The sequence below is a fragment of the Tursiops truncatus genome, chromosome 4 (genome assembly GCF_011762595.2).
Source record: "Tursiops truncatus isolate mTurTru1 chromosome 4, mTurTru1.mat.Y, whole genome shotgun sequence".
Lineage (NCBI taxonomy): Eukaryota > Metazoa > Chordata > Mammalia > Artiodactyla > Delphinidae > Tursiops > Tursiops truncatus.
Genome location: NC_047037.1, coordinates 62,864,205 through 62,886,885, shown reverse-complemented (window position 1 = coordinate 62,886,885; position 22,681 = coordinate 62,864,205). Strand labels below are relative to the sequence as shown.

General features: G+C 45.9%; 1 protein-coding gene across 2 annotated transcripts in view; it reads left to right on the top strand.

Moving 5' to 3' along the window:
• Window positions 1–22,681, top strand: part of DGKG (diacylglycerol kinase gamma) — a 212,015-nt gene that overhangs the window by 125,726 nt on the left and 63,608 nt on the right. The window contains exon 20 of one of the 2 annotated variants that reach the window (XM_033855609.2): window positions 6,191–7,208. The exons of the other annotated variant lie outside the window; for it this stretch is intronic. Within the exon in view, the coding sequence (XP_033711500.1) occupies window positions 6,191–6,326 (136 nt within the window). The 3' untranslated portion in view covers window positions 6,327–7,208. Of the gene's footprint in view, window positions 1–6,190; window positions 7,209–22,681 lie in introns of those variants that run through there. 2 annotated transcript variants of the gene reach the window in all.

The window sequence follows — 22,681 nt, the reverse complement described above, 5'->3', positions numbered from 1 at the left end:
CATGCCAGGTGATAAACTAGTTATTTTAAATACATTAGAATATTTGAATCCCCAAACTGCCCTACAAGGTAAATACTAACATTCCCATTTTACAGATAACGGAACTGAGGCTGGGAGAAGCCAAGTCACCCGGCCGAGGTCATACATCTTTTTAAGCAGTGGGGCTGATCTGATTTAAGCTAGCTTCTAATTCTAGAGTTCAAACTCTGTTCTCTGCACTTGCTATCTTCCGTGGATTGCATCAAGCAAACACCAATTGTATATTAAACATTCTGGTGGGTACTTGATACATGATCCCACCCAGTGCTTGCAATGACATGCAAGGGTAAATGCTACTGTCCCCATTTTAGAGATGAAGAAATTGAGGCTGAGGAAGGTGGAGCTATTATCAGTTGGATCCACTTTTACGGATGGTCTCCATGTGGAAGTGCCTGCTGAGTTCCAGAGAGGGACCGCAGCTATCCCACCACTCTTACCTTGTGCGGTGGGACTCTTCTCCCTATCTCAGTGTCCACAGCAAGGAGCACGACTGACTACATGACTTGCGTGGCCCAGTGCAAAGTGAAGTGTGGGGCACCTTGCTCAAAAATCATTAAGAATTTCAAGTCAGTGACAGCAGAGCATTAAACCAACCACAGGGCCCTTCTCAGTGTGGGTTCCCATACGGCTATACAGATCTCACAGCTATGAACTGGTCTGATCAAGGAGAGAGGAGATCAAAAAATGAAGACACATTTGCCAGGGCTCACAGAGTGGGGAGTTGGCAATAAAGGTAAAAGAATGGAGGAAAGAGGGTTTCAGTTAGGGGAGGAGGGGGACGGATTATCAGTCCCTCAAACAGGCGGTAGTCAGAATTAGCAGAGGAGCCAGCAGTGTCTTCCAGGTATCCAAGAACCAGTCCCCTACAAAGTTTCTGGACTCACTCTCTGTGAAGCGTTTTGTATGTATGGGACAGATACATATAAGCTACCTAATTCCGATGTCACTGTCAGTGAGTATCCAGAAAGAGAAGTCTAACTATGGAATTTTTTCACTGTTGCTCAGAAACTCAGAGCACTTGAGGAATGTGGTATTCCAAACCTGCTGAGTGCCATCCACTTGAATATGTCCCTCAGCAGTTTAGGCTGAAGCAAGATATTTCCTGTTAGGTCCTTGAAAGGGACCGAAAACAGAGCTTCATTCCTACCAGAAGCTGACCACCTTTCCCAAAAGCCCTTGAGTAATGAGCGGGCTGTGGAGTGTTCACTTTCTTGGAGCCAGGCCCGTGGAGTAGCTGATGAGGGGTTCCCCAGAAGCCCTAATGAAGCCTGAGTCCTGAAGAGGCTGGCAATACATCTTGCAAATAACTAAGCCCTTAATAGGTATTTATAGAATGAGGCAGCAGGGTATAGTCTAAGTTGGCATCAGAACTTGGCCCTGCCACTCACTAGCTATGTGACCTTGCGCAAGTTACTTAATCTCTTTAATCCTTTGCTTCCTCCCCTGAATCTTACACGGTTGCTATAAGTATTTAATGAGATAATGTGTAAGTGCATGGCACATAGTAGGTTCTTAGTAAATATTTGTTGTTGCATATTATTGAATGACAGGCATGAGGAAAGCATTGCCTTAAATTTGCCAGTAAGGCATTGACAATAAAAGGCTTTTCTGGTGGAGTGGCAAGTGGGATTCAGTTATTAGAGTCTTGGCTTCATTGACATGGCCCTTGACCTGAAAAGTTGGAGGAGACTCCAACTGTGATACACTGAATCTGTCCAGATCCTCTTAGGGGGCGGGAAGATAGCACCAATTAGCCAGGATTGGATTGGATTCTACAGACTGGAGCTGTAGAAAAAATTCCCTTCATTGGCTCCATGGGTGTCCAAGAGTCAGAGATTCGGGGTCTGAAGACCAGGGAATTTAAGTCCAAATGCCAGTTTCAGGCTAGAGGCAGGATCGAGGTAGGGGTCGCAGACCCCTGTTGACATTATAACTGGAGGAACAGGGTGGGAGTGAGTAAGAGGGAGTTGCAGGACAGGTGCCATGCGCTCCATGGAAAATCTGGGCTTACCAGCTGGGGCCATGGAGTGCACAGTTGGTGGGTAGGCGGGTGGCCCAGGGCAGTCAGACACTGGAGGTGTGATTCCCCTTCCTTTGCTGATGCTCGCTCTCCCCTCACCCTCCGAGCATCTCTTCTCCCACTTTAGATGGACACAGAGATGTTCTGTGGGAGGCAAAGTAGAAGCCAGCAGAGCTCAAGCCATACAATTCTGGAAGCAAAAAGGTCTCCTCTCTTGAATACCTGTAGCACGCTCTGCAATCACAAGCACAAACCGTATCACCATTTACTTAAGATGTTCTTTTTGTATCTAAAAATGAGACCATTCTACGCTATTTTTTCCAGGAGCCCTGTGAGGGAGCCCAGTGTTACGGCCCAGATTTTTGACTTTCCCAGAGCATACATGTACAGCAGCAGCAGATACATCAGGGTTAAAATCTTCATTCTGTGCCTGAATTGGGTTTGCTTCTTCTTATCTAATACTCAGCAGCCCAAGAAAGACCTGCCCTAGGTAGGACTCAGAAGTCCAGACTGTCTGCACCTGCTTGCTTCAATATATCAAACTATGTTTTTTCAAACATGTAGGATTCAGAAAAGCCCCAAGTGAAGTTGATTATGGCATTTTCTGTTTTTATTCTTACTCCCGTATGTATTTATAAAGGAAATGCAAACCTTATGCTTTGTGTTCAAGTACCTTCAAGTCTTCAAGTCAGGTCCGACAGAACCACTTACTTAATTAGTCGAATGTTTCTATACGAGCCCACAAAAATGTTTTATCCCCCATCCCTCCTAGAGAGAGAGGCAGCTAGTGAAATGAATGAAGTATGGGTTCGTGTTTTTTCCACCAGGCGTTCATCATTACGCAACTGCTGGAAGACCAGGGTTTTTTTGGCTGTCTTATTTGTTTACAGTCAGCCCTTGATTATTTGCAGGAACGAGGGAACAGCAACATAGATCATTTAAAGCTGTGGATGGTCAGAGATTTGGGGAGGCTGTTGTTAATCTTTGTGTGCAGGTCTCTGCTCTGAAGATTCACAGTATTTTAAATGATATGAAGTCACGTGAACTCTGAACATTTCCTTCATTTTCCCCCTGGCTCCCCAGTCCATGTTGGAACAGACAGCACAACTTCTCAGACTGGTACACACGAGCAGCCTATGATATCTCAAGGCTCCTTACAAAGTTGCTTGTTTGCCAGAACAGTTCCTTACTGTAGCTTAACAGGCCTTTTCTTCTAGCCCCCGCCAGGCTGGAACATATCCTGCCAGGTATGATTCATGTCAACGAAGAGTGGAATCAGTTTGTGATGATATCAGAAGGAACTTGAAAGCCAGCTTTGTTTTCAAGTCTTTAGGCCAGATATTCCAAAAGTTATCAGTATTTATTTATTGATTGCTCTCTAGAAATATTTCCATCAAAGAGCTCAAGATATAGCATAGGATGAAGTTCAGAAGTGTTAAGGTCAGCATGATAACCTCATGGAAGAAAATCAAAGTATACAAATTGACGGTAAGGTGGGAACTGGCTAGGTCCTCAAATGGGTGTTGACAGTCTGAATGCTTTCCAGAAGGGAGAGGTCAGGAAAGTGCTGGAATCTGAAACCATGTCTTATAAGGAAGGGCTAAATTGGGGATTGTTTCACCCAAAGAAGAGAGGACTTGGGAAGAAGTGATTATTGGCCTCAAATATTTTAAACGTGCTTCTCATAAAGGAGGAATTAGGTTATTTTGAGTGAAAAATCAATGGGAAAAGTGACTGGGTAGACCAATTTGAGCCCCATATAAGGGACATCAATTCTACCAGTTAAGGCCATCCTCAAGTGCAGGGGGCTAATGGGTAGGGGAACAGGTGTGGTGAGTTTTCACATGTTATGCCCAAGCAGGCGCTGGACAATCATTTTGGAGCTCCAGTGGAGCCAAGTGCCCAGGAGGATAGGTTCTGTCATCAGACAACCTGGATTCAGATTCTGGAGGTGCACTAACCACTTGTATGTGATCTTGACCAAGCTACTCTTCTAAACTTCAGTCTGCTTACCTGTAAAATTGGAATATAATACTATATTAGTTTCCTATGACTGCTGTAACATTACCGCAAACTAGCGGTTTAAAACAACACACATTTATTACATCACAGTTTTGGAGGGCAGAAGTCTGAAATAGGTCTCACTGGGCTAAAATCAAGGTCACATCAGGGTAGCATTCCTTTCTGGAGGCTCTAGGGGAGAATAAATTGCCTTGCCTTTTCCTGCATCTAGAGACTGACCACGTTCCTTGGCTTGTAGCCACCTTCCATCTTTAAAGCCAGCCATGGCCAGTTAAGTCTTTCTCACATTGCATCCCTCTTCCCCTTAAAGGATTCTTGTGATTACATTGGATTCACTCGGATAACCCAGGATAATCTCACCCCTCAAGGTCAGCTGACTGCCAGTTTAAATTCCAACTGCAACCTCAATTGCCCTTTGCCACGTAACGTAACATATTCATAGTCACAGGTTCCAGGGGTTAGAACATGGACATCTTCAGGATATCATTCCACCTACCACAAGTGCCTTACCTCGTAGAATTATTTTGAAGATCCAATGAAACAGTGCATTTAAAATGCTTGTTACAGAGGTTCGGCACGTCAATGCCAGCTATTATTATTACTAACATTCTTATTATTACAAAGACAGAACCCACATAGATAATAGTCATGTTAAATGACTCAGAAAAGCCCTTAAAACTATGAGATTTGGAAATTCTCTAAGAGGGACAGGTAAATATCTATTGGTCATAGGGTAGGAGTCATGAAAAAAACATGGCACTTTTTTCATTTATCTTGACAGAGTATCTTCAATAAAATAACAGTACAGGTATCATTATATAATTTAATAATATATCATATAGTATGATATAATATATTTCAAAATCATTATAAATAATTTGTAAAGTTCAGAAAAGTTAAAGGAAAAACCAATCACTCATATTCCCATCACTCAAAAACATAATATTGCCATTTTTGTGCATTCCAGCAGTTTACTTGATATACGTATTTTAAAATAATTATGATAATATGTCCTTATAAAGTGTTATGTACTATTTTTTAAACAAATTTTCCTTATTCAAATAAAGGCTTGTTGTAGAAAAATAAATCCTATTGTACCCCCCCCCAAAAATAAACGTTATTAGCATTCTAATGTATTTTCCTTCAGCACTTTGCTGCACAATTTTATTTACTTAAGATCACACGGTATACACTGGGTTAAAACATTATTAACCCAGGGCTTCCCTGGTGGCGCAGTGGTTGAGAGTCCGCCTGCCGATGCAGTGGACACGGGTTCGTGCCCCGGTCCGGGAAGATCCCACATGCCACGGAGCGGCTGGGCCCGAGAGCCATGGCCGCTGAGCCTGTGCGTCGCAACGGGAGAGGCCACAGCAGTGAGAGGCCCGTGTACCGCAAAACAAAACAAAACAAAACAAAACATTATTAACCCAGTAGCACTTACAGGTTATAAAAGACAAATGATATAAAGGAGCTGATTGGAGTGAGTTTATCTGCAGTGGGAGTTTTATTGTCTTTTCCAATTAAAAAAATTCCAGTGATTTTGTTCAGTTAATATGAGAGTTTTAAAGATGGTATTACTCAAGTCCCTTTGCAAATGAAATAACTACTTGATATGTTATGCAGTTCTACTTCTGTGGAGAGCAAATAAAAGGATATCATTCTCTCAAAAAAAAATAAATAAAAAGATATAATTCTCTTAGCACAGTTCCTGGTCCTGTACATAGTTTTGCTATATCTGAAAAAGACCAGTTTGTGTTTTATGTGACCATCAGAGATAGCAAGAATTACCATCTGGGCTGTGCAGTGGTGTAGTTTTTTAAGCATGCATGACTATCAGGCTGTATTGAAGTGCTCACGAAGGCGATAAGCCCAGTATAATCAGCATTGCTCCAACTCATACTAACAATAGGAGCCATCATTTATTGAATGCTTTCAAGAGTTTTATGTGTATTATTTTTAACTGGTACAACTCTCCAAGGAGCACATAAATATTATTGCTCCATTTTACAGATGAGAATATTGAGGCTCAGAGAGATTATACAACTTGCTCAAGAATGTACAACTAATTAGGGGAGTGGCTATTCAAACCTAGTCTGTCTGACTCCACAGCTTCCACTCGGCCCACTACACTTCCTGCCTCCGTGAATGCCCAGTTTGGTGCCCCATGACCAAAGACGCACTCAGGAAAGAGACAAGAGAAGAGCCACAGAGACAATTAACAAGGCCCATGAGAAAAAATTTTTAAAAAATCATTTTTCCTGGAGAGGAGAAGCAGAGAATGTGTTGGGAGCGGGCCTCAAGGGTGTGAAGGATTGACAACAGGAAATAGTGACCACACCTCCTTACTCTTCCTCTCAGCTCAGGAAAGAATGCGAGGGGAAGAATGTACTTCTAAAGTGAGGAATTGCCGTTTGGAATGGGAGGAAGAATCTCCTGGCTTGGAGACATATTAAAGGCTAAAATGAGTTATTGAGAGAAGTATTGTGGAATGTCTTGCAAGATTTCTAAAAACAGAAGACAGCCTCATTCATCTGGGCTGACAAACACATCATCTCCTCTGAGCCCAGGAGTGAGTCATTGTGCTACCAAATGGGAGCCCCTGCTTCCCACCCCACGAATGACCAGGGGTCCCCAAGAGACCTCTCACCCGCTTTATTCCTCAGTTCCCACTTGGGCCCCAAGATGACTGCTCCTCAGCAAGTCCTCAGCAGCCCCCTGGCCCATCCTGATGCGCTTCCCTCTCAGGCCCACCCTACCTGGAGCTGCTCGTGGCTTTCGTCCCGTTTCTGCCCCACGAGAATCTGCTGCCACAACCCACGTCCCATTTTATAGAATTTAAATGCCCCTGCTTTGCCTTCAGGGCCCTTTATAAAGTTCTCCTTCCCAAACATGGGGCCAGTCTTACTGTTTGCTTGCTCCATTATTCCCACCTTACCCCCAAGTGCCCTTAATTTCTCAGTCTAGGATGACATCTCTGGGACCTCATCATCACCTAGCACTTGTTTCAAAATGCACTCTAAAATATTCTGAAGAGTCCCTCCCTGCCCACCCCCAGCCCTGGCCTCTGCTTTTTCTTAGAATCCATCTACAAGGTTTTTTGTTTTTGTTTTTGTTTTTTTGCAGTACGCGGGCCTCTCACTGTTGTGGCCTCTCCCGTTGCGGAGCACAGGCTCCAGATGCGCAGGCCCAGCGGCCATGGCTCACAGGCCCAGCCGCTCTGCGGCATGTGGGATCTTCCCGGACTGGGGCACGAACCCGTGTCTCCTGCATCGGCAGGTGGACTCTCAATCACTGCGCCACCAGGGAAGCCCATCTACAAGGTTTTTGACACATTTTTTCCTACTTTGATTTTTCCTCTTCTATAAGTCATCATTTTGGCACCAAACTCTCTCTACCTCGTTCACAAGCTTGCTCACTCAGAGCAGGGTCTGAACCCTTTGGGGATCCACTGACTTAAAACCAGAAGGGTGGTGCTGGCACATGCCCTCATTCAGCCAGAACGTATTGAGCATCTATTCTGTTAGCATGATGCTGGGGCCAAGAGGAAAGATGGATGACCACAGGCCCTACTTGCCGAAGTCCTTGGGCCTACTTGGGAAGATGAGCATATATAGAGGCTCTTAGCAACTGTATTCGTTTCCTAAGGTTGCCGTGACAAATTACCACTAACTGGGTAGCTTAAAACAACAGAAATTTCTCTCTCACAGTTCTGGAGGCTAGAAGTCTGAAATCAAGATGTCGGCAGGGTTGGTTCCTTCCCAGGCTCTGAGGGAGAATCTGTTCCATGCCTCTTCGCTTGCTTCTGGTGGTTGCCAGGAATTCTTGGCATTCCTGGACTTGTAGCTGCATCACTCCAATCTCTGCCTCTGTCTTCACATGGCTTTCTCCCTCTGTGTTTCTGTGTCTCTCTGTCCAAATTTCCCTCCTCTTATAAGGGCATCAGTCATTGGATTTGGCCCACTCTAATCCAGTATGGCCTCCTCTTAACTTGATGACATCCGCAAAGACCCTATTTCCAAATAAGGTCACATGCTGAGGCACTGGGGGTTAGGACTTCAACAGATCTTCTTGGGGAACACAACTTAACTCCCAATACCAACCCTCCCTCAAACCCTCACAAAGGATGGAAAAACCATATAATATGGTGAGCTTTGTGTTAACAAGGGGACATGAATAATGAATGGGAGCACCTAACTGAGAAAGTGGGATGAGACTACAGAAAGAAGGTTACATTTGAGCGTGAGCTTGAGAGAGAATGGGGACTCATGAGGACAGGAACTGGGTGTGTGCTAGGAGGAGGGAAGCAGGCTGGGCCAAGGGCAGAAGTGTGAGAAGACGGGAACACAAGAGGAAAGGAGGGTGGCTCTGAGGTGAGGTGGAGGGCAGCTACAGCAGGGTCTCGGTGCTCTGCACAGGAGTTTGCGCTTTATCCTGTAGGTGAGCGGGTAGATGGTGAGGTAGGGAGTCAGCAAATGCTTTTTGAAAATATCAGCGTTGAAAGTATCAATGAAGGAATAAATTATTCTTCCAAGTATTTCCAGAGCCAAAATGTCAGGGTTCCTGAAACACGGGGACCTTTATATACTGAGCCTTGCCGAAGGGTTAGGATAGTGCGGGCTGTTAAATCAGACAGAGACCCAGGGAGAGAGGAGGAGAGGTAACCCCAGGGGGAAACGGAAGGAAGAGGATAGAAATAAGGGGAACCAGCTCTGCTAACCTGGGGGAGTTAGTACATATCAGGGCCAGAAAATCTATGGAAACCAACCAACTTTCGTACAAACTCTGAACCTTGATGCACGCTGTTTGCTTGTGGAAGTAGAAATCCATTTTGAAAAAAAAGTCCGTAAGTCATTCTCTCTTTTCTGCCCCCACAATTTCAGATTCTCTCATGCAGAAGTTGACTTAGGTGGCTTTTAAACTTAGCAGAATGTGTTTTTTTGTTTGTTTGTTTTTAGCTCCAGAGAAAAGAATATCAGATCTTATTCACCCTCTATTGTACTTTACTAATTAAAACGTTGGAGAATTACTGTCCTTTTGTATAGGGGCATTTCTGTGATACAGAGTCCATCTTTGTATTTAGAGCTGATGTGATCAGCATATTCATTCCAATATATTTTCCTTAAACTCTTCATACTTGCGCATGTTTTATTAAAAGGAGTTTGGAAGAGTAATAGATACTCTCAAGAAAGATTCAAGTGATTAATTCCTCATTTAAATCAACATCTGCTAAAGAAAATTTTACTGCATTCATTATTTGGCCAAAGGAAATTCTGAATTCATCTTCTTGCTATACTTATTAGGAAACTCAGTAACTCTCTTTAGTGAAATAAGTGAATTATCTCTCAAGAAACCCTGAGCAAATGGCTTTCCAACTCCATATCTCAGGCTATGTCACCCTTATGTGAAATGTAGATGCTAATCCCTCACGAGTTAGTCACTGCTCTGATTCTTAATTTTCTGGCGCGTAAATGGAAATTACAATGATCTCACAAGATGCTTATGAGAATTAGAGGAGATAAATAAATGGATTTGAAATGTTTCAGGTGCTGGTATGATGCTATTCGTTATACAGGAATTTGTCAGGAGAACATGCAGCAGTATATATATGAGTACACGGCAGAATCTCTCACTTAAATGCATAGTGCTGTGATTCTTACCTATAATAACAACATATAGAATCTTAGCTTTGGACTGGATTTTAGGTTTTAACCCCCTTCCCAGTATAAGCATCCCTTCTACAAACATCACTCTGAGAAAGGTCTTCAGAGCTCTGCTTTGAAGATTACAGATCTCTACTTTGAAGATTGTAGGAGTGGTGGGGGGTTTTTTTATTTGTTTTTTGTTTTTTTTGCCTTACCACTTCACATTTTACTAAGAAAGCCTTTTCCCGATCTTCTAATGCTCTTCAATGAACGAGGGGCTCTCCTCGTTCCAAGAGTGTTCTTATAGCCTCAAGTTGCCAAAGTATCAGGGACTTAACATAATTGCTGAATATTCATGTTTATTGAACCTACACTTAGGTTGAAATTCCTCACTGTCTAGTAACAAGATGTTTTCTATTCTGTTGAACGAAGAGTCCCTTTAATCTTGAAAGTGGACCGTTTTGGAGAGCATTCCAAAGTGCCAATCAAGACAAGTACCTTACCTTGCCTTTGAACTCAATGAGCTGAAAGTGTGTCTGTAATCTCCAGCTTTGGGTTACCGTAGGGCAAGAGGTGGTAGGAATGTCATGGATAAATTAAAACCCCAAACTGTTAGTTTCAGTGAAACTTTTATTGGAACCGTCAACACAGAGCATTCTAGTTAATCAGGTTCTCCCTTTTGTCTTCTGTCCCACCTCGTCCCTGAACTTGGGTAGGGAGAGGGATGGAGGCTGCTTATAATCAGGGTTTCTGCAAACACGTGCAGGGTTGGGGGTGAGGATAATACAACAGGATGCCCTCCAGCTTGAGCTGATGGCCTGGTTCATGATTTGTACTTATAATCGTGTTCCCCACCCAGCTGGAGATGAGTGTACTACAGAAAAATTAAATGACCAACAGTAAGTCGATGGGTTAGAAAAGAAGAAGAGATCTGGGGACTGGATAACTTGTCCCTTAATTATCAAGACTTAATAGTATAATGTTAACATTCATAATAACCATCCATGTGTGCAAAGTGGGAAATTCAGGGGCAAGGTAAACATGAACTTAAGCTACTTCTGCAGTAGTTAAAGGACAAGTTCGTTACTTGGTGTTCCATGATTGCTGAATAGTTGATAACTTACCAGGTTATACCTGATTTATAAACATAGAACAACTGAAAAAAAATTTCCCCCGAAAATGTGGGCTTGGGTTGATATTTCATTTCTGTGCACATGATCTTTACAAATACCAACAGCTTCAACTCTTACTGTCCTGCAGCTGGTCAGACCTTCAAACCAGACACATATTAGGACTCATAACCAAAGGTACCAGAGCACAGATGGAAAGGATCAGATTGGGAAGGAAGTGGGAGAGACACTTTTGAGGCAGCTTTTAGGAAGATTCCCAGGAGGAAACTACAGAGGTCTATATGAGGGGTCACAAATCCAAATGTCAGCAGAGACAGGCAGTTAATGTAAATGAGGGAAGTGGGAGGAAATAAAGCTTTAAGGAGTGGTGGTAACTCTGGCAAAGTGGAGAGCACATACCCTGTGTAGTGGGAGCAGCCAGTACTCAGCTCTGGTCAATTGTTGCCAGGTTGGAAAGCAACCCAGTGTTAACAGATCTGATTTCTCAAGAGAAGCTGGGCTCCAGGTGTTTATGTAAAATATCTTCCAATTTTAAAAACCACTGTGCAAGTCAAACACCTTTCCAAGCCTCAGAAGATCTGTAGGCCTCCAAGTTGTCACACTGATGCCCAGGAAATATAAACTCAGGGATATGATGGGGGCCAATTACTTTTTTTCTCTTTTTTGCTCCACCATGGTCACAAATTATTGGTGTTGCAAATGTAAACTGGTCTCCTACCGAAGGAGAGAATGAATAGGCTTGAGGAAACCTAAGAGGTCAGTGTCTTTGCATTGATGAAGGGTTCTTAGACATCCTAAAAGAAATGATCCAGAAAGAAAAGGCACTCAGAAGGTCAAAGAGAACATACAGCAGAATCAGAGTCTGATTAATAAGTAGATATAACATAGAAATAAAGAGGGAAGGCCCAGTCCCTTTTGGGGAGAAAAAAAATTAAAGCATGAGATTGTACCCAAAGGAGATAGATTTGGACCTTCTGGAGAAGGGAAAGTAGAACAGCTAACAGGATCATCATGAGGTTTGATGAGCGCCTATGGGAGTCACTATCAGGTTGTCTTCTTCAAGCAGTTAGCATTGGTTAGAGTGCATCCCACGGGATGTTAAAAGGAGAGGCACAGGAAGACAGGGGAGCTCAGTCATGGGAAAATTCAAAGTTAAATCTATTTCTTTTCTGTATGATAATGTAGAGCCTTTAGTATATGTAGATTCTAACCTATTGAGACCATGCAAGAGCAGGATAAATTATTTAGTCTCCCAAATTTAGTTGACCACAGAATCCCCATACCCCAGAGCATCTTGTGAGACCAGTATTTTGCTGAATTCACGTTAGTGAAAACCCCTGCATTAAAGACAAAAAGGAGTGAACATGCTCAAATAACCCATAGACTATTTCTCCCTTCTGGCCATGGGTGTGGGAACAAGTCACTCATCCGGAGGAATCCTGGTTAGTATCTCAGGTGACTCTGGTATCTTGGGTAGGAAACTAAGGGACATGGTGCCGAGGTGATGCTCTAGTCTCTTCCTCAGCCGTTAGTCAAGATTTTTGAGGAAACAGGCATGCGTGTGTGGGGAACACGGGCTGCTCTGGAACTGAGCTGAGAACGCCTGTTCCTCGGGACCGTGGATTTGGACGCTGGGCCCCTTGGCAAGGAATTGGGAGCTTGTCACATAAACCAAGAAAAATATTTTTGGCCGGAGACTTGAAGACTAAACAGGAGAGCTTTAAAATGAGATTTAAAGGGGATAAAGTAGAATGCTCAGATGAAACTCTAAAATCACAACCCACAGAAGGGCAGCAGGTGTGAGCTAGAAATAAGAGGCCTGGCAAAGGGGGTGCTAAGCAGTTCTCCGAGGGACTGGCAGTGGGGTCATATCCACAGTGGGGACACGTTTGCCAACTGCACAGCGAGGGGGCAAAGTGAACAGGGGAGACAAGCATGACCTCCGAGACAGCAGAGATGTGGTGGGTAGAACACACAGAAAGGCCTGGGTTCAGAACGCCATGCTAGGTCAGGGTGACAAGTTCACATGATCACAGTCACTGAAACAGGTGTTAGGAGTGTGTACATAAGTAGAAGAAGTCACAGACGTCAGAGTGGAAGCAAAGCCGAGAGCATACGGATGAGATTTTCAAAAGGGCGAAAAAGAAAGGATTTTGCTGGCGGTGTATACTGCAGTCTTCTCAGGCAGAGGGAGGCTCTGGCTGATGCTTTCCTATTTAAGATTTTTTCTAAGCAGCACAGGAAGAAGATGGAATAAAGATGGGAAGAGGGTATTTGTTCAGGTATCTGCCCCATCAAATGAATTGTTGACTTGCCTTGCTAACAATTTCATGATTTAAAAGGTAGAGGGAGCAAGGAGGGAACTGCCTTACTCTGTATTTAATTCTGACCAGGAAGCATCCAACTGGCTCATGGTGTGGAAGGCACAGGAAACTTCGGAGAAAGTAACCAGATCATCATGCAGTTTTATGAAAGCCAAAGGAAGAAATACGATGCATACTTAAGTCGTGCCCTTTCCTCCCCTTCCTACCTCTTCTGCTTCTTACTTCCCTCTGGCACCTCCAGTCCCAGTCTATTCAGAACTCCAGCCCAGATTTCAGGGTGGCCACCAGGGATTTTAGGGTGGAAGAGTCCCCATGTTTCTTTTCCAGGAAGTTGAGGAAAGCAAATATTCTCCAATCCAAATTCAGCAGGAAAGACGTGCCGTTTGTGTTTCAAGTTGGGACTCAGAATCCATGAGGCCACAAAGCCAGTTTTATACGTGGCAGTGGAGTTCTGTTGCTTCATTATTTGAGTGTATGTCAGAGGACCCACGTATACATTCTCAACTGATATTCCCAACAACCCCTGCAAGGTAGGGAATATCATACCAATTCAAAGATGAAGAAACTAAGGAAAAGAGACTAAATGAGTTGCCCCAGGCCACATAGCAAGTAAGTGACTGACCTGGGGCTGGAACCCAGGCCTTTCTGGCTTCTAACCAGGGCTTTTTCAGCTCTACCAAGCTGTCTCCAAAACTAGACATCGGATACCTAACAGGCTTATTGCCTTTGGTCGTTACTCTGAGAACCCAATCTCAACATAACATTGTTTCTATGGGAAAATGTGCTCCGAGTGACAAACAACTGGCTTAAGCATGGAACTTTTGTAACCTGACCTGTCACAAGTGGGGCAGCGCCTCGAGCTCAGAAAGGCCGGTCGTGGGAGGGAGAGACATTCAGCCAGCACCCCTCAGACACCACGATACCACTCGAGGCCAGTTGCGCATTCGCCAAGAAGCAGCAGCCTCAGACGCATCTGCAAACTAACCACATAGCACCCACCACAGAAGACAGGTGTGAGGACCACGTGAGGGGACCCTTTGGTTCCTAAAGGAGCCAGTGCAGGTCCAGCACAAAATAGACACTGGATAAGTGGGGACTGAGGGATTCCCAACAGCTGGGGGTGAGCTGGATTGGAGGGCATGGAGAGGGAGGGGAAGCTCTGCCGTCTGTCTCGGAGCCTCCCTGGGAATGCTGGTCGGTGAATTACGGTAGGGTGAGGGTGTGGACCTGCTTTGGGGGCTTGCCTCCTACTCCCCCAGACAGTTCTTCCGTTTCTAACCTTGGTTGGTCAGGACCCAGGAAGTGGCCTTCCTCAGCAAGAGCTTCTGAGGGCTTCCTCAGCCTAGACCTTCTCCAGGTGTTCAGGGCTATGTTCTAATCAGCCGTCCTCCCCACTCGGCCCTAACCGTCCCCTCCTGCCTTCGGATAGCAGCTTCCTGGGCCGATGGATGTGTGAGTGCTGGCAAAGCGTAGCTGGGAATCAAAAACCGTACAACAGCTAAGCAGTCGTTACAGAACCTTAGAGACCCCACACGCATCTGCCTCTGCCCCTTTCCCTCCGGGAGCAGGATTGCTTTTGGTCCCCGTATTCGATTTTGCTGTCTGCAAACTGCGAGCGAGCTTATTCAGAGCCCCGTAGCCTCAGCCAAATGGGCCTGAAGGGGATTTTCATTCCACAAATAAATCTTCAAAGGGAGAAAGGATTGCTAAAAACAGCCAAACTCGGTGAGATTTTTATTTTATTTTTATTTTTACGTTTTTGGATGGGGGAAGGTAACTGTTTTCTCTTGGCAAGGACGGATACTGACTGCAAGACACTCTAGACACTCAGGCCCTCAGGAGAGGAAAACCCTAGCTGCCTCACCAGCTGTCTCTCCTGAGGGTCGCCCCCAAAGTGGCAGGACCATGTGGTGGCATTCCCATCACTGTGGCGGTTCTCATGTCGGGCTTCGGAGAGACCCCGGGGCCTCAGAGCATCAGAGGCCGTGAGTGTGCTCGGTACCCGTGGATGGAGAGCCTGAGAGAAGCCTCCCTGTTTGGGCCTGGGTGTGTGCCTGCACACACGTGTGTCCCCGGGTGCTGCCCTGGGGGAGGATCCGGTTTCAGACTTTGGCTGGCTTCGTGCTGGAGTCCTGCCCTTAGCAGGAGATACTGTCGGGTGCCGGGCAGAATTCGGGAGCACCGACCAAAGGAGACTCTGTCCCTAGTCCACGGAAACAAACTGTCTTGTGTGCGGGTGAAGGGTCACTGCTCAGAGGGAGCAGATTCTCTGCAGCTTAGAATTACCCTTGAAGGGGGTAGAGAGACTGCTGTGGATGAGGCCAGTGGGTTTGGCCCTTTGTTACTCTGGGGCAACAGTGGAGACTGGAGACCAATAGGGAGACCCAGACTGCACGCTCTGTGGGGAAAAGCACCGTGGGGTCCTGAGCAACAAGCCGGCCAACCTCGAGCTGGAGCTCGTGGCCTTCCCGTGGCCTGAGCAGTAGATGTGATCAAAGCCAGCCCACAGGCAGGCATGAGAATGGCCGCAGCTTTGCAGTCACCAGCTCTTGTGGATTTGGCTGACCTTTCCACTTCTCTCAGATGCCTTTGGGGCATAGCCGGAGGAGGGGCGGGGGGAGTGGAAACGTAAGGGATAAGGATGGGAAGCTGGGAGCTGGGGTTTGAATTCCAGCCACTGCATCCTCGAGGACTGGCCTCAGTTTCCTCATCTGTACCCTGAGAAGGCTGCTACGGTTCAGAAAGGAAGTACCATCCGGAGCTGGTATGGAGTGACGGTTCCGCATGCGCCCAGATACTGTCCAATAGTGCACTATTTTTATTTATTCTTCACCGCCAGCCCCCACCATGGGTGCCATACTGAATAAGATTTCTGTCAGCCGTAAGGCTGTTCTAAGTAATCATTCATTTTCCATCTTTATGAATCAACAATATCCATTTGCCATTCAATCAGTTCCTCTGGTTGCCAGGAGTAACCGATGTAATTGATTTTATTCCATTTCACATCACAAAACACTTTAACCCACTAGTTAGTCTGTGCAGTCTTTGTTATGAGTAAATGCCCAAGTACTATTACATATTATGAAATGCTGACAGCAACTCATGGACTCCTTCCATACTTTGGAATATTCCTTGCAACCTGTGATCTCCTGGCTGGGAACCCCTGGACCCCAAAGTTCCCTTAAGTGCAAACACTCTGTCATCTGTGATTTTGCAGGTAGCTTTTCACACATGAAAATGACTTCAGAAGTGTCTTCATAGGTTATTAAGAGGATTCGATCTATATACTATAAAATACATGCTAGGCGGGTTTCTCCCTCCTTTCTTGATCTTTTCATTTTCTTTAGACCCTTCTTGAGCTCTCCCCTCTTTCTTGTTCCCCATACCTCTGCCCACCCCCTCCTGGACTCTGGTCTCCAGTCCTCCCGTCCATTCACCACCCTAGATTTTTCTGAGCGCCATGAACACCAGTCTTGTCCCTAGTATGGAAAAAAGCCAGGGAATACCTCGCCCCTTGAGCTGAGCCAAGACAAATCTGTTGGCAAGAACAGCGGGCACAGGAGTCACCCTCAGAGAACAGAAACAGCTATTTATAAAGCCTGCTTCCTGACTGCTGGGGGCTCACGCTCCCTTGTACCAGAGGGGTCACCACCTCCTCTTGGAAGAGCCCCTGCCATCCACAGCTCTGTGCCTGCCGGTCACCGAGTGCCATTCCAGTGAACAGTGAGAGCAGGGGACAGCATGCAGGGTGGATTCGATGTGGTGACAAGCTCTCTGATGGGCCAGGGCAGCTGGGTGTGCAGGTAACACAGATGGCCTCTGCAGCACCTGTGAGGTGACAGTCACTGGTCCCTTACAGGACTGGACATCCTGGCCTTAGAACTAAGCCTACCTACCTTGGCTTTTATTTTTCTTTTTGAAACCTTTGTTTTGTTTTTTTTTTTTGCTGTTGTTGTTTTGCGGTACGCGGGCCTCTCACTGTTGTGGCCTCTCCTGTTGCGGAGCACAGACTCCGGACGCGCCGGCTCAGCAGCCACGGCTCACGGGCCCAGCTGCTTCGCGGCATGTGGGATCTTCCCAGACCGGGGCACGAACCCGTGTCCCCTGCATCGGCAGGCGGACTCTCAACCACTGCGCCACCAGGGAAGCCCGAAACCTTTGATCTAAACTTTAGTTAACACAATTACTAAACATCCAAAAGCACTTGGGATTCAAATAATGTAAAATGTTAACAGATAAAGTAGTCTCGGTATTATTACTAACAGTCGTCATTCAGCTCAAGTTGCATTTGCCCTTCCTGTGTTGCTATCATACCTGTCTGGTTGTGCTAGATTACTATTTCCCTTAATAACCTGGCACCAGTCTACTATCTTTAGTAGTCATAGCAATACCACCACCAGTAACCCAGCAAACCCATGGTATTAAGTGAGATCATTTGTTTTTGTTTTTTAGTTGAGATGAACCTTATGAAAATGTACACCTAGTGTACTGAAGTAGCCTGTTGGCCAGGCACAGTTCTCCCTGGATGTGTGGGTTTTGGCCTGTACAGTGTTCTTTTAAAGAGTTGAACTGGTTGCCAACTCTAATAATCAGGCGATTTTACGTAAAAACACATTTCTGGCATCTCTGTAAAAAATGGCAGCCCTGGCAATACTTGGGCCCACACTTCTACACGGCACTGGTTGTGGTGCACGTGGGCCCTCCGACCCTGCCCTGTATCCCGTTATCTCAAGTTGTTCACGGAGCTTGGAGAAACCGCAGAAATCCATCGTTCCGAGCCCTTCATTGTAGGATGAGGAAACTGAGTCTGGGAGTCCCCAAGTAACTCTTGTGGTATCACATTCTAGTGTGTATGAGAACTGGGGCTGGAGGGGAGTCTCCTGCCCACTGGCCCAGCATGGCCCCCATATCATTCGACTCCCTCAACACAACACAGAGCACGGTCATGTGGGCAGCGTCTGCTTCACTGGGCTGAGAGAGGCCTAACTGACTGTTCGAGTCATGACCCACTCAGGGAACCTGATTATCAAAGTCCAAACCACAAAGAGGAATACCTTCACTTCAAGGGCTCCTATTTCTAGAAATAGCTCTAGTGTCTTCTTTGTAGCCTTCTACGTCCAAAGAAATGTTTTCATGTTTCGATGACTTCAAAAGTCTCCTGCCCTTAAAACTTCCTAGATTATCAGAAAAGGGCCGCCAGAAGCTCATTGCCTTTGCTGGTGAAAATGCCCAGCAGCTAGCTTCGTTTTTCTTGTGGACATCCTTGAAGACAGGCTATTCATAGGCTGTCAGGATGGTGACTGAATCCAGCCCTAAATTGCTGACAAATATAAAAGAACATTTTTAATTTGTCTCATTTTCCCCTCATCTGTCAAATGAAAAGATTCAACTACTAATCAATATTATTTTCTTAGAAAGCAGAGGGAAATTAAGAAAGCCCAGAAATAGAATCAACCCATGGTGTCACTACTGCTGTTTGCCGCTCCTCCATGTGACTGAGAGTCCCTTGGAGCCCAGATAAGGGGCTTCTGCCTCAAGAACAGGTTCACCGGGGTAGTTTAGAGCCTGACAGTGAACCTAGGAGTTCCGTGGACCTGGAAACCAGCCTCAGGACAACTGGTTAAGGATTAGTCATCTCCAGCTGAAAGGTGATTATGAGAAGGAAAGAAATGGTGGGCCAAAAAAAACTCAGGAAGAGGGATGCAGAAAAAGCAGTCCAGAAGTCATTAAAACATTGTTAGTTTTATTTTCTTCAAAAAATATTGGCTGCCTGGGATAGACCCGCACACTGCTCCTGTCCCTACCCCTGCAGCCTTTGGGGAACGAGTCTCCCAGTGAGTGTGTCTCCTAGCAACAAGATAGAACAGTGAGGGAGCGCTTCCCACGTGTTAAACACCTGCTTGGTGCTTCGCATTTGCCACGTGAGCTTCACAACTCTGCTGGGTAGAAAATAATATGCCCGTTTTGTAGAAGAAGAAATGAAGGGTCAAAGAACTGAAATAACTTGTCTAACCAGGAAGTGGCAGAGCCAGGCAGGAACACTAGCCTCACGGATTCCAAATGCCATGTTCCTGTACAGCTGAAAATGAAACAGACAGAAACCAGTGCCCCATGCAGCAGCAGCAAACCTCCGGCAAGGGCTAAGGGGAAAGTGGCGGGGGAGACATCTTCAAAAGACAAGAGGAACGCTGGCAGTCAGGCCATCTACTTAGCAGGAAGAGTGGGGGCTTTGTCAAATTATAGGGTATCACATGCCTGTTGGCTTTTACCAAAGGCTTTGGAAAGGTGCTGGTGCTGGTAGAGGGAAAAGGGGAAAGGGAAAAGAGAAGATGAGGCAGAGGTGAATTTGCTTCAACCTGTGAATTTCTTATTTGTATCAAGCGTACCTACTCATAGGATTCTTCCAAGAATGGAAAGAGATAATATATGTAAAATATTTATCAGAGTGCAAAACCAAAAGCCCAAAGCCTCCCTGATGAGAGGCTTTCTCTACTTCCAGATCAACAAATAACCTGTTGATTATATGCTATACCAATCTGCTCTGCCAGTGTAGACAGAACCAAAGAATCCAGATTACTGCTCTCTGGTGTCTCGGTACGCAATGACAGTAGGCTGGGAGCTTGCCTTCCTTCCTGTTTTCAGAGCAGCTGAGAAACCTTGAGGGAACCCGGCCTCAGATAGGCCTGCCAGTGAAGTCCTTGGCGACAACCTCCCAACATATACAAAGAGAGGGTCTGTCTTGTCTTCTCTGTGTCACTTGGCCTGAAGGCAGCCTCCACCTGAGGGCCCACCATTAGTGGGCCTCAATCATGCAGGGTTCTGGGGGCCATCTCCACCTGATCAACCTTTATCCCAAGAGGAGTCTCCTCCTTCTTCTGCCCCTACCCCCATGGCCCCAGTCTTTGTACTTTCAACCATTTTAGTGGCCAGGACAGAGGCAACCAAAGTAATCCCCCTCTATATTATCTAATATAAGGCTAGCGGCAATTTTTCTGAGAAACAAGATATGTGACCTTCATTAGGAAGCTAGTACTTTGATTATTGACAGGCCATCGGTGACATTCAATCAACAAACTTTTAATGTGTATAGGGGATGAGGGCCTATAGACCAAGAGCTGTTCTAGATGATTTTACATGTCTCATTCAGTATTTATAACATTCTGTGAATTAGGTATTTACCCATTTTATGAGTAAGGAGGCTCAGAAAAGTAAAAAAAAAAAATGCTCAAAGTTATACAACCCATAAAGGGCAGAGTCAGAATTTGAAGGCAGGGCTCCTCGATTCCATCGTGGGATCTTTGCATTAGGCCACACTACCCTCTCTTGTTATGAGTGGCCAAAATTGGCCAGCGTTGAAGCTGAAGTTGGAGGTACCCAAGGAACAATTTACGTTTGTCTCCCAGCTTTCCCTGTTTCACTCTGTGTAGGAGATGGTGCAAGGGCACTGCCTCTGCCTCATTTCTGGGTGAGCAGAGAGAATGAAAGGTGCAGGGTGTCCTGGGAGCATCTGGCTTTTCTAGGGATCAATTCTGGTCTCCCTGACTTTCTGAGACTGTGTAGATTCAAGACCAGGAGGTTCCTGTGACAAATCCAATCGAAACTCCTCTAGAACCTCCCTGGCCACTGGGACCTGGGGGAGGGGGGTGGGGGGCGACACACACTCTTCATCAGACAGCATTTCCTAGTGCACGGTGCAGCCACTAACGCCCCAGGCCCACACCTGCATCCATTTCACAGCCTCGTGAAGGACAACCAGGGCAGCCTAGGCAGTGCAGTAGGAGCACACACCACCACACCACACAACATGCAAAAGCATGACAAGATACCGTGGCAGGGGAGCAAAGCACAGGCTCTGGGGTCCGACAGTCAGGGTTGGGTGCCCCCTCCGCACTTATCTGCTCTGCAACCTTAGGCAACTTACTTCTCCCCCAAGTCTTCCCTGACTTGTAGTGATAGTACCTACTTCATAGGGCTCTTCAGGGAATCGAAAGTGATAGTATTCGTGAAATGTTTAGCAGAGTGCAAAACCAAAGAACCATAGCAATAGAATGTATTTACTTCTAACGAAAATGTGCCCGAATTAAAAGAGGAGAAATAAAAGCTGTCAGATTTTGTCTTTGTTTTTTTTTTTTTTTTTTTGGCCGTGCCGTGCGGCATGCGGGGATCTTAGTTCCCCGACCAGGGATCGAACCCATGCCCCCTGCACTGGGAGCGTGGAGTCTTAACCACTGGACCGCCAGGGAAGTCCCAAAAGCTGTCAGATTTTGAACACATAGTTCCCTGTGGGGCAGAGGTTAGCATCTTGGGGAAGCTATTAAAAGTATGTAAACTCTGTGAGGCAGAGATCTTGCCTGTCTTACTCATCACTTATCTCCAGGCCTTTATGCAGTGCCTGTTCCATAGTATGGCTCAATAGATGATGTATGGACGGGTGAATGGATGGATGAATGAATGTGTGGGTGGGTGGATGGATGGATAGATGGACAGATGAGCCACAACACAAAAGTGCTGTCCTTCAGTTACAAAGAGGACTGCCACTGGAGAATTGATCTCCTGTGCCACTCTCTCAGGGAACAGCACCTGCCAGCAATCATGCCACCTAAGACAAAAACTTGGGTGTCACTTTGACTTCTTTCTTACTCACTCCTTACAACAAACCAGCCCTGTCAGTTCCACCTCCTGTATTTTAGCTTGTGAATCCCTTCTCTTCTCCTGAGCCCTACTGTCACTACCTTTGTTCAGGTCCTTCCCAATTCTCTCCTGGGTTTCTCCTGAGTTTCTACACCACCTAAAAACCATTCTCCAGGCCCGCAGTCTGTACCCACCCCTTGCAGTCCACTCTCCAGACTTGGGACAGAGTGATCTTTAAAAAGCACAAGTCTGTTCAGGTCACTACTGCCACCCCCTATCACCACCCCCACTTAAGGATGGTCCATGACACACTACAGACTTTAAGATAAAGCTCAAACACCTACACATGGCATCCCAGCTTTTATAATCTTGCTCCTATCTGCCCTTCCAGCCTTATCTGGCCAATCCACCCCTCCTTGAGTTCCAGATCCCCTCTAGCAGGTCTATGCTCTCTCTTACCCTGTGCCATTGCTTGGGCTTTTCCCTCTGCCTAGAATGTTCTTCCTCCACCTTCCCTATTCCTTTCCACATCCTTCGGAACTCATCATCCACCTAGGATGAGTGGTGGTCCCACTAAGAATTGGATGTCCCTCCTCCTAGGTGGTCCCAGTGCTTAGCACACGACCCTATGATCTGTTTCCTTGGCTGCCCTTCCCAGGTGTCTGGCCCGTGGAGTGCTGTGTTTTGTTCTCCATTGCACCTAGTACACCCCATCTAGTCCTGGCACAACGAATATTTCTTGAATCGATAACTACTTTGTCTCACACCAAACGTGCACTTTCTCAAAAGCGTATTTGCAATCAGCATCACGTCTTGGACAATTATGTGACCAGTCAAGATAATTAACCAGGGATTAGGGTGTGGTCTGTGACT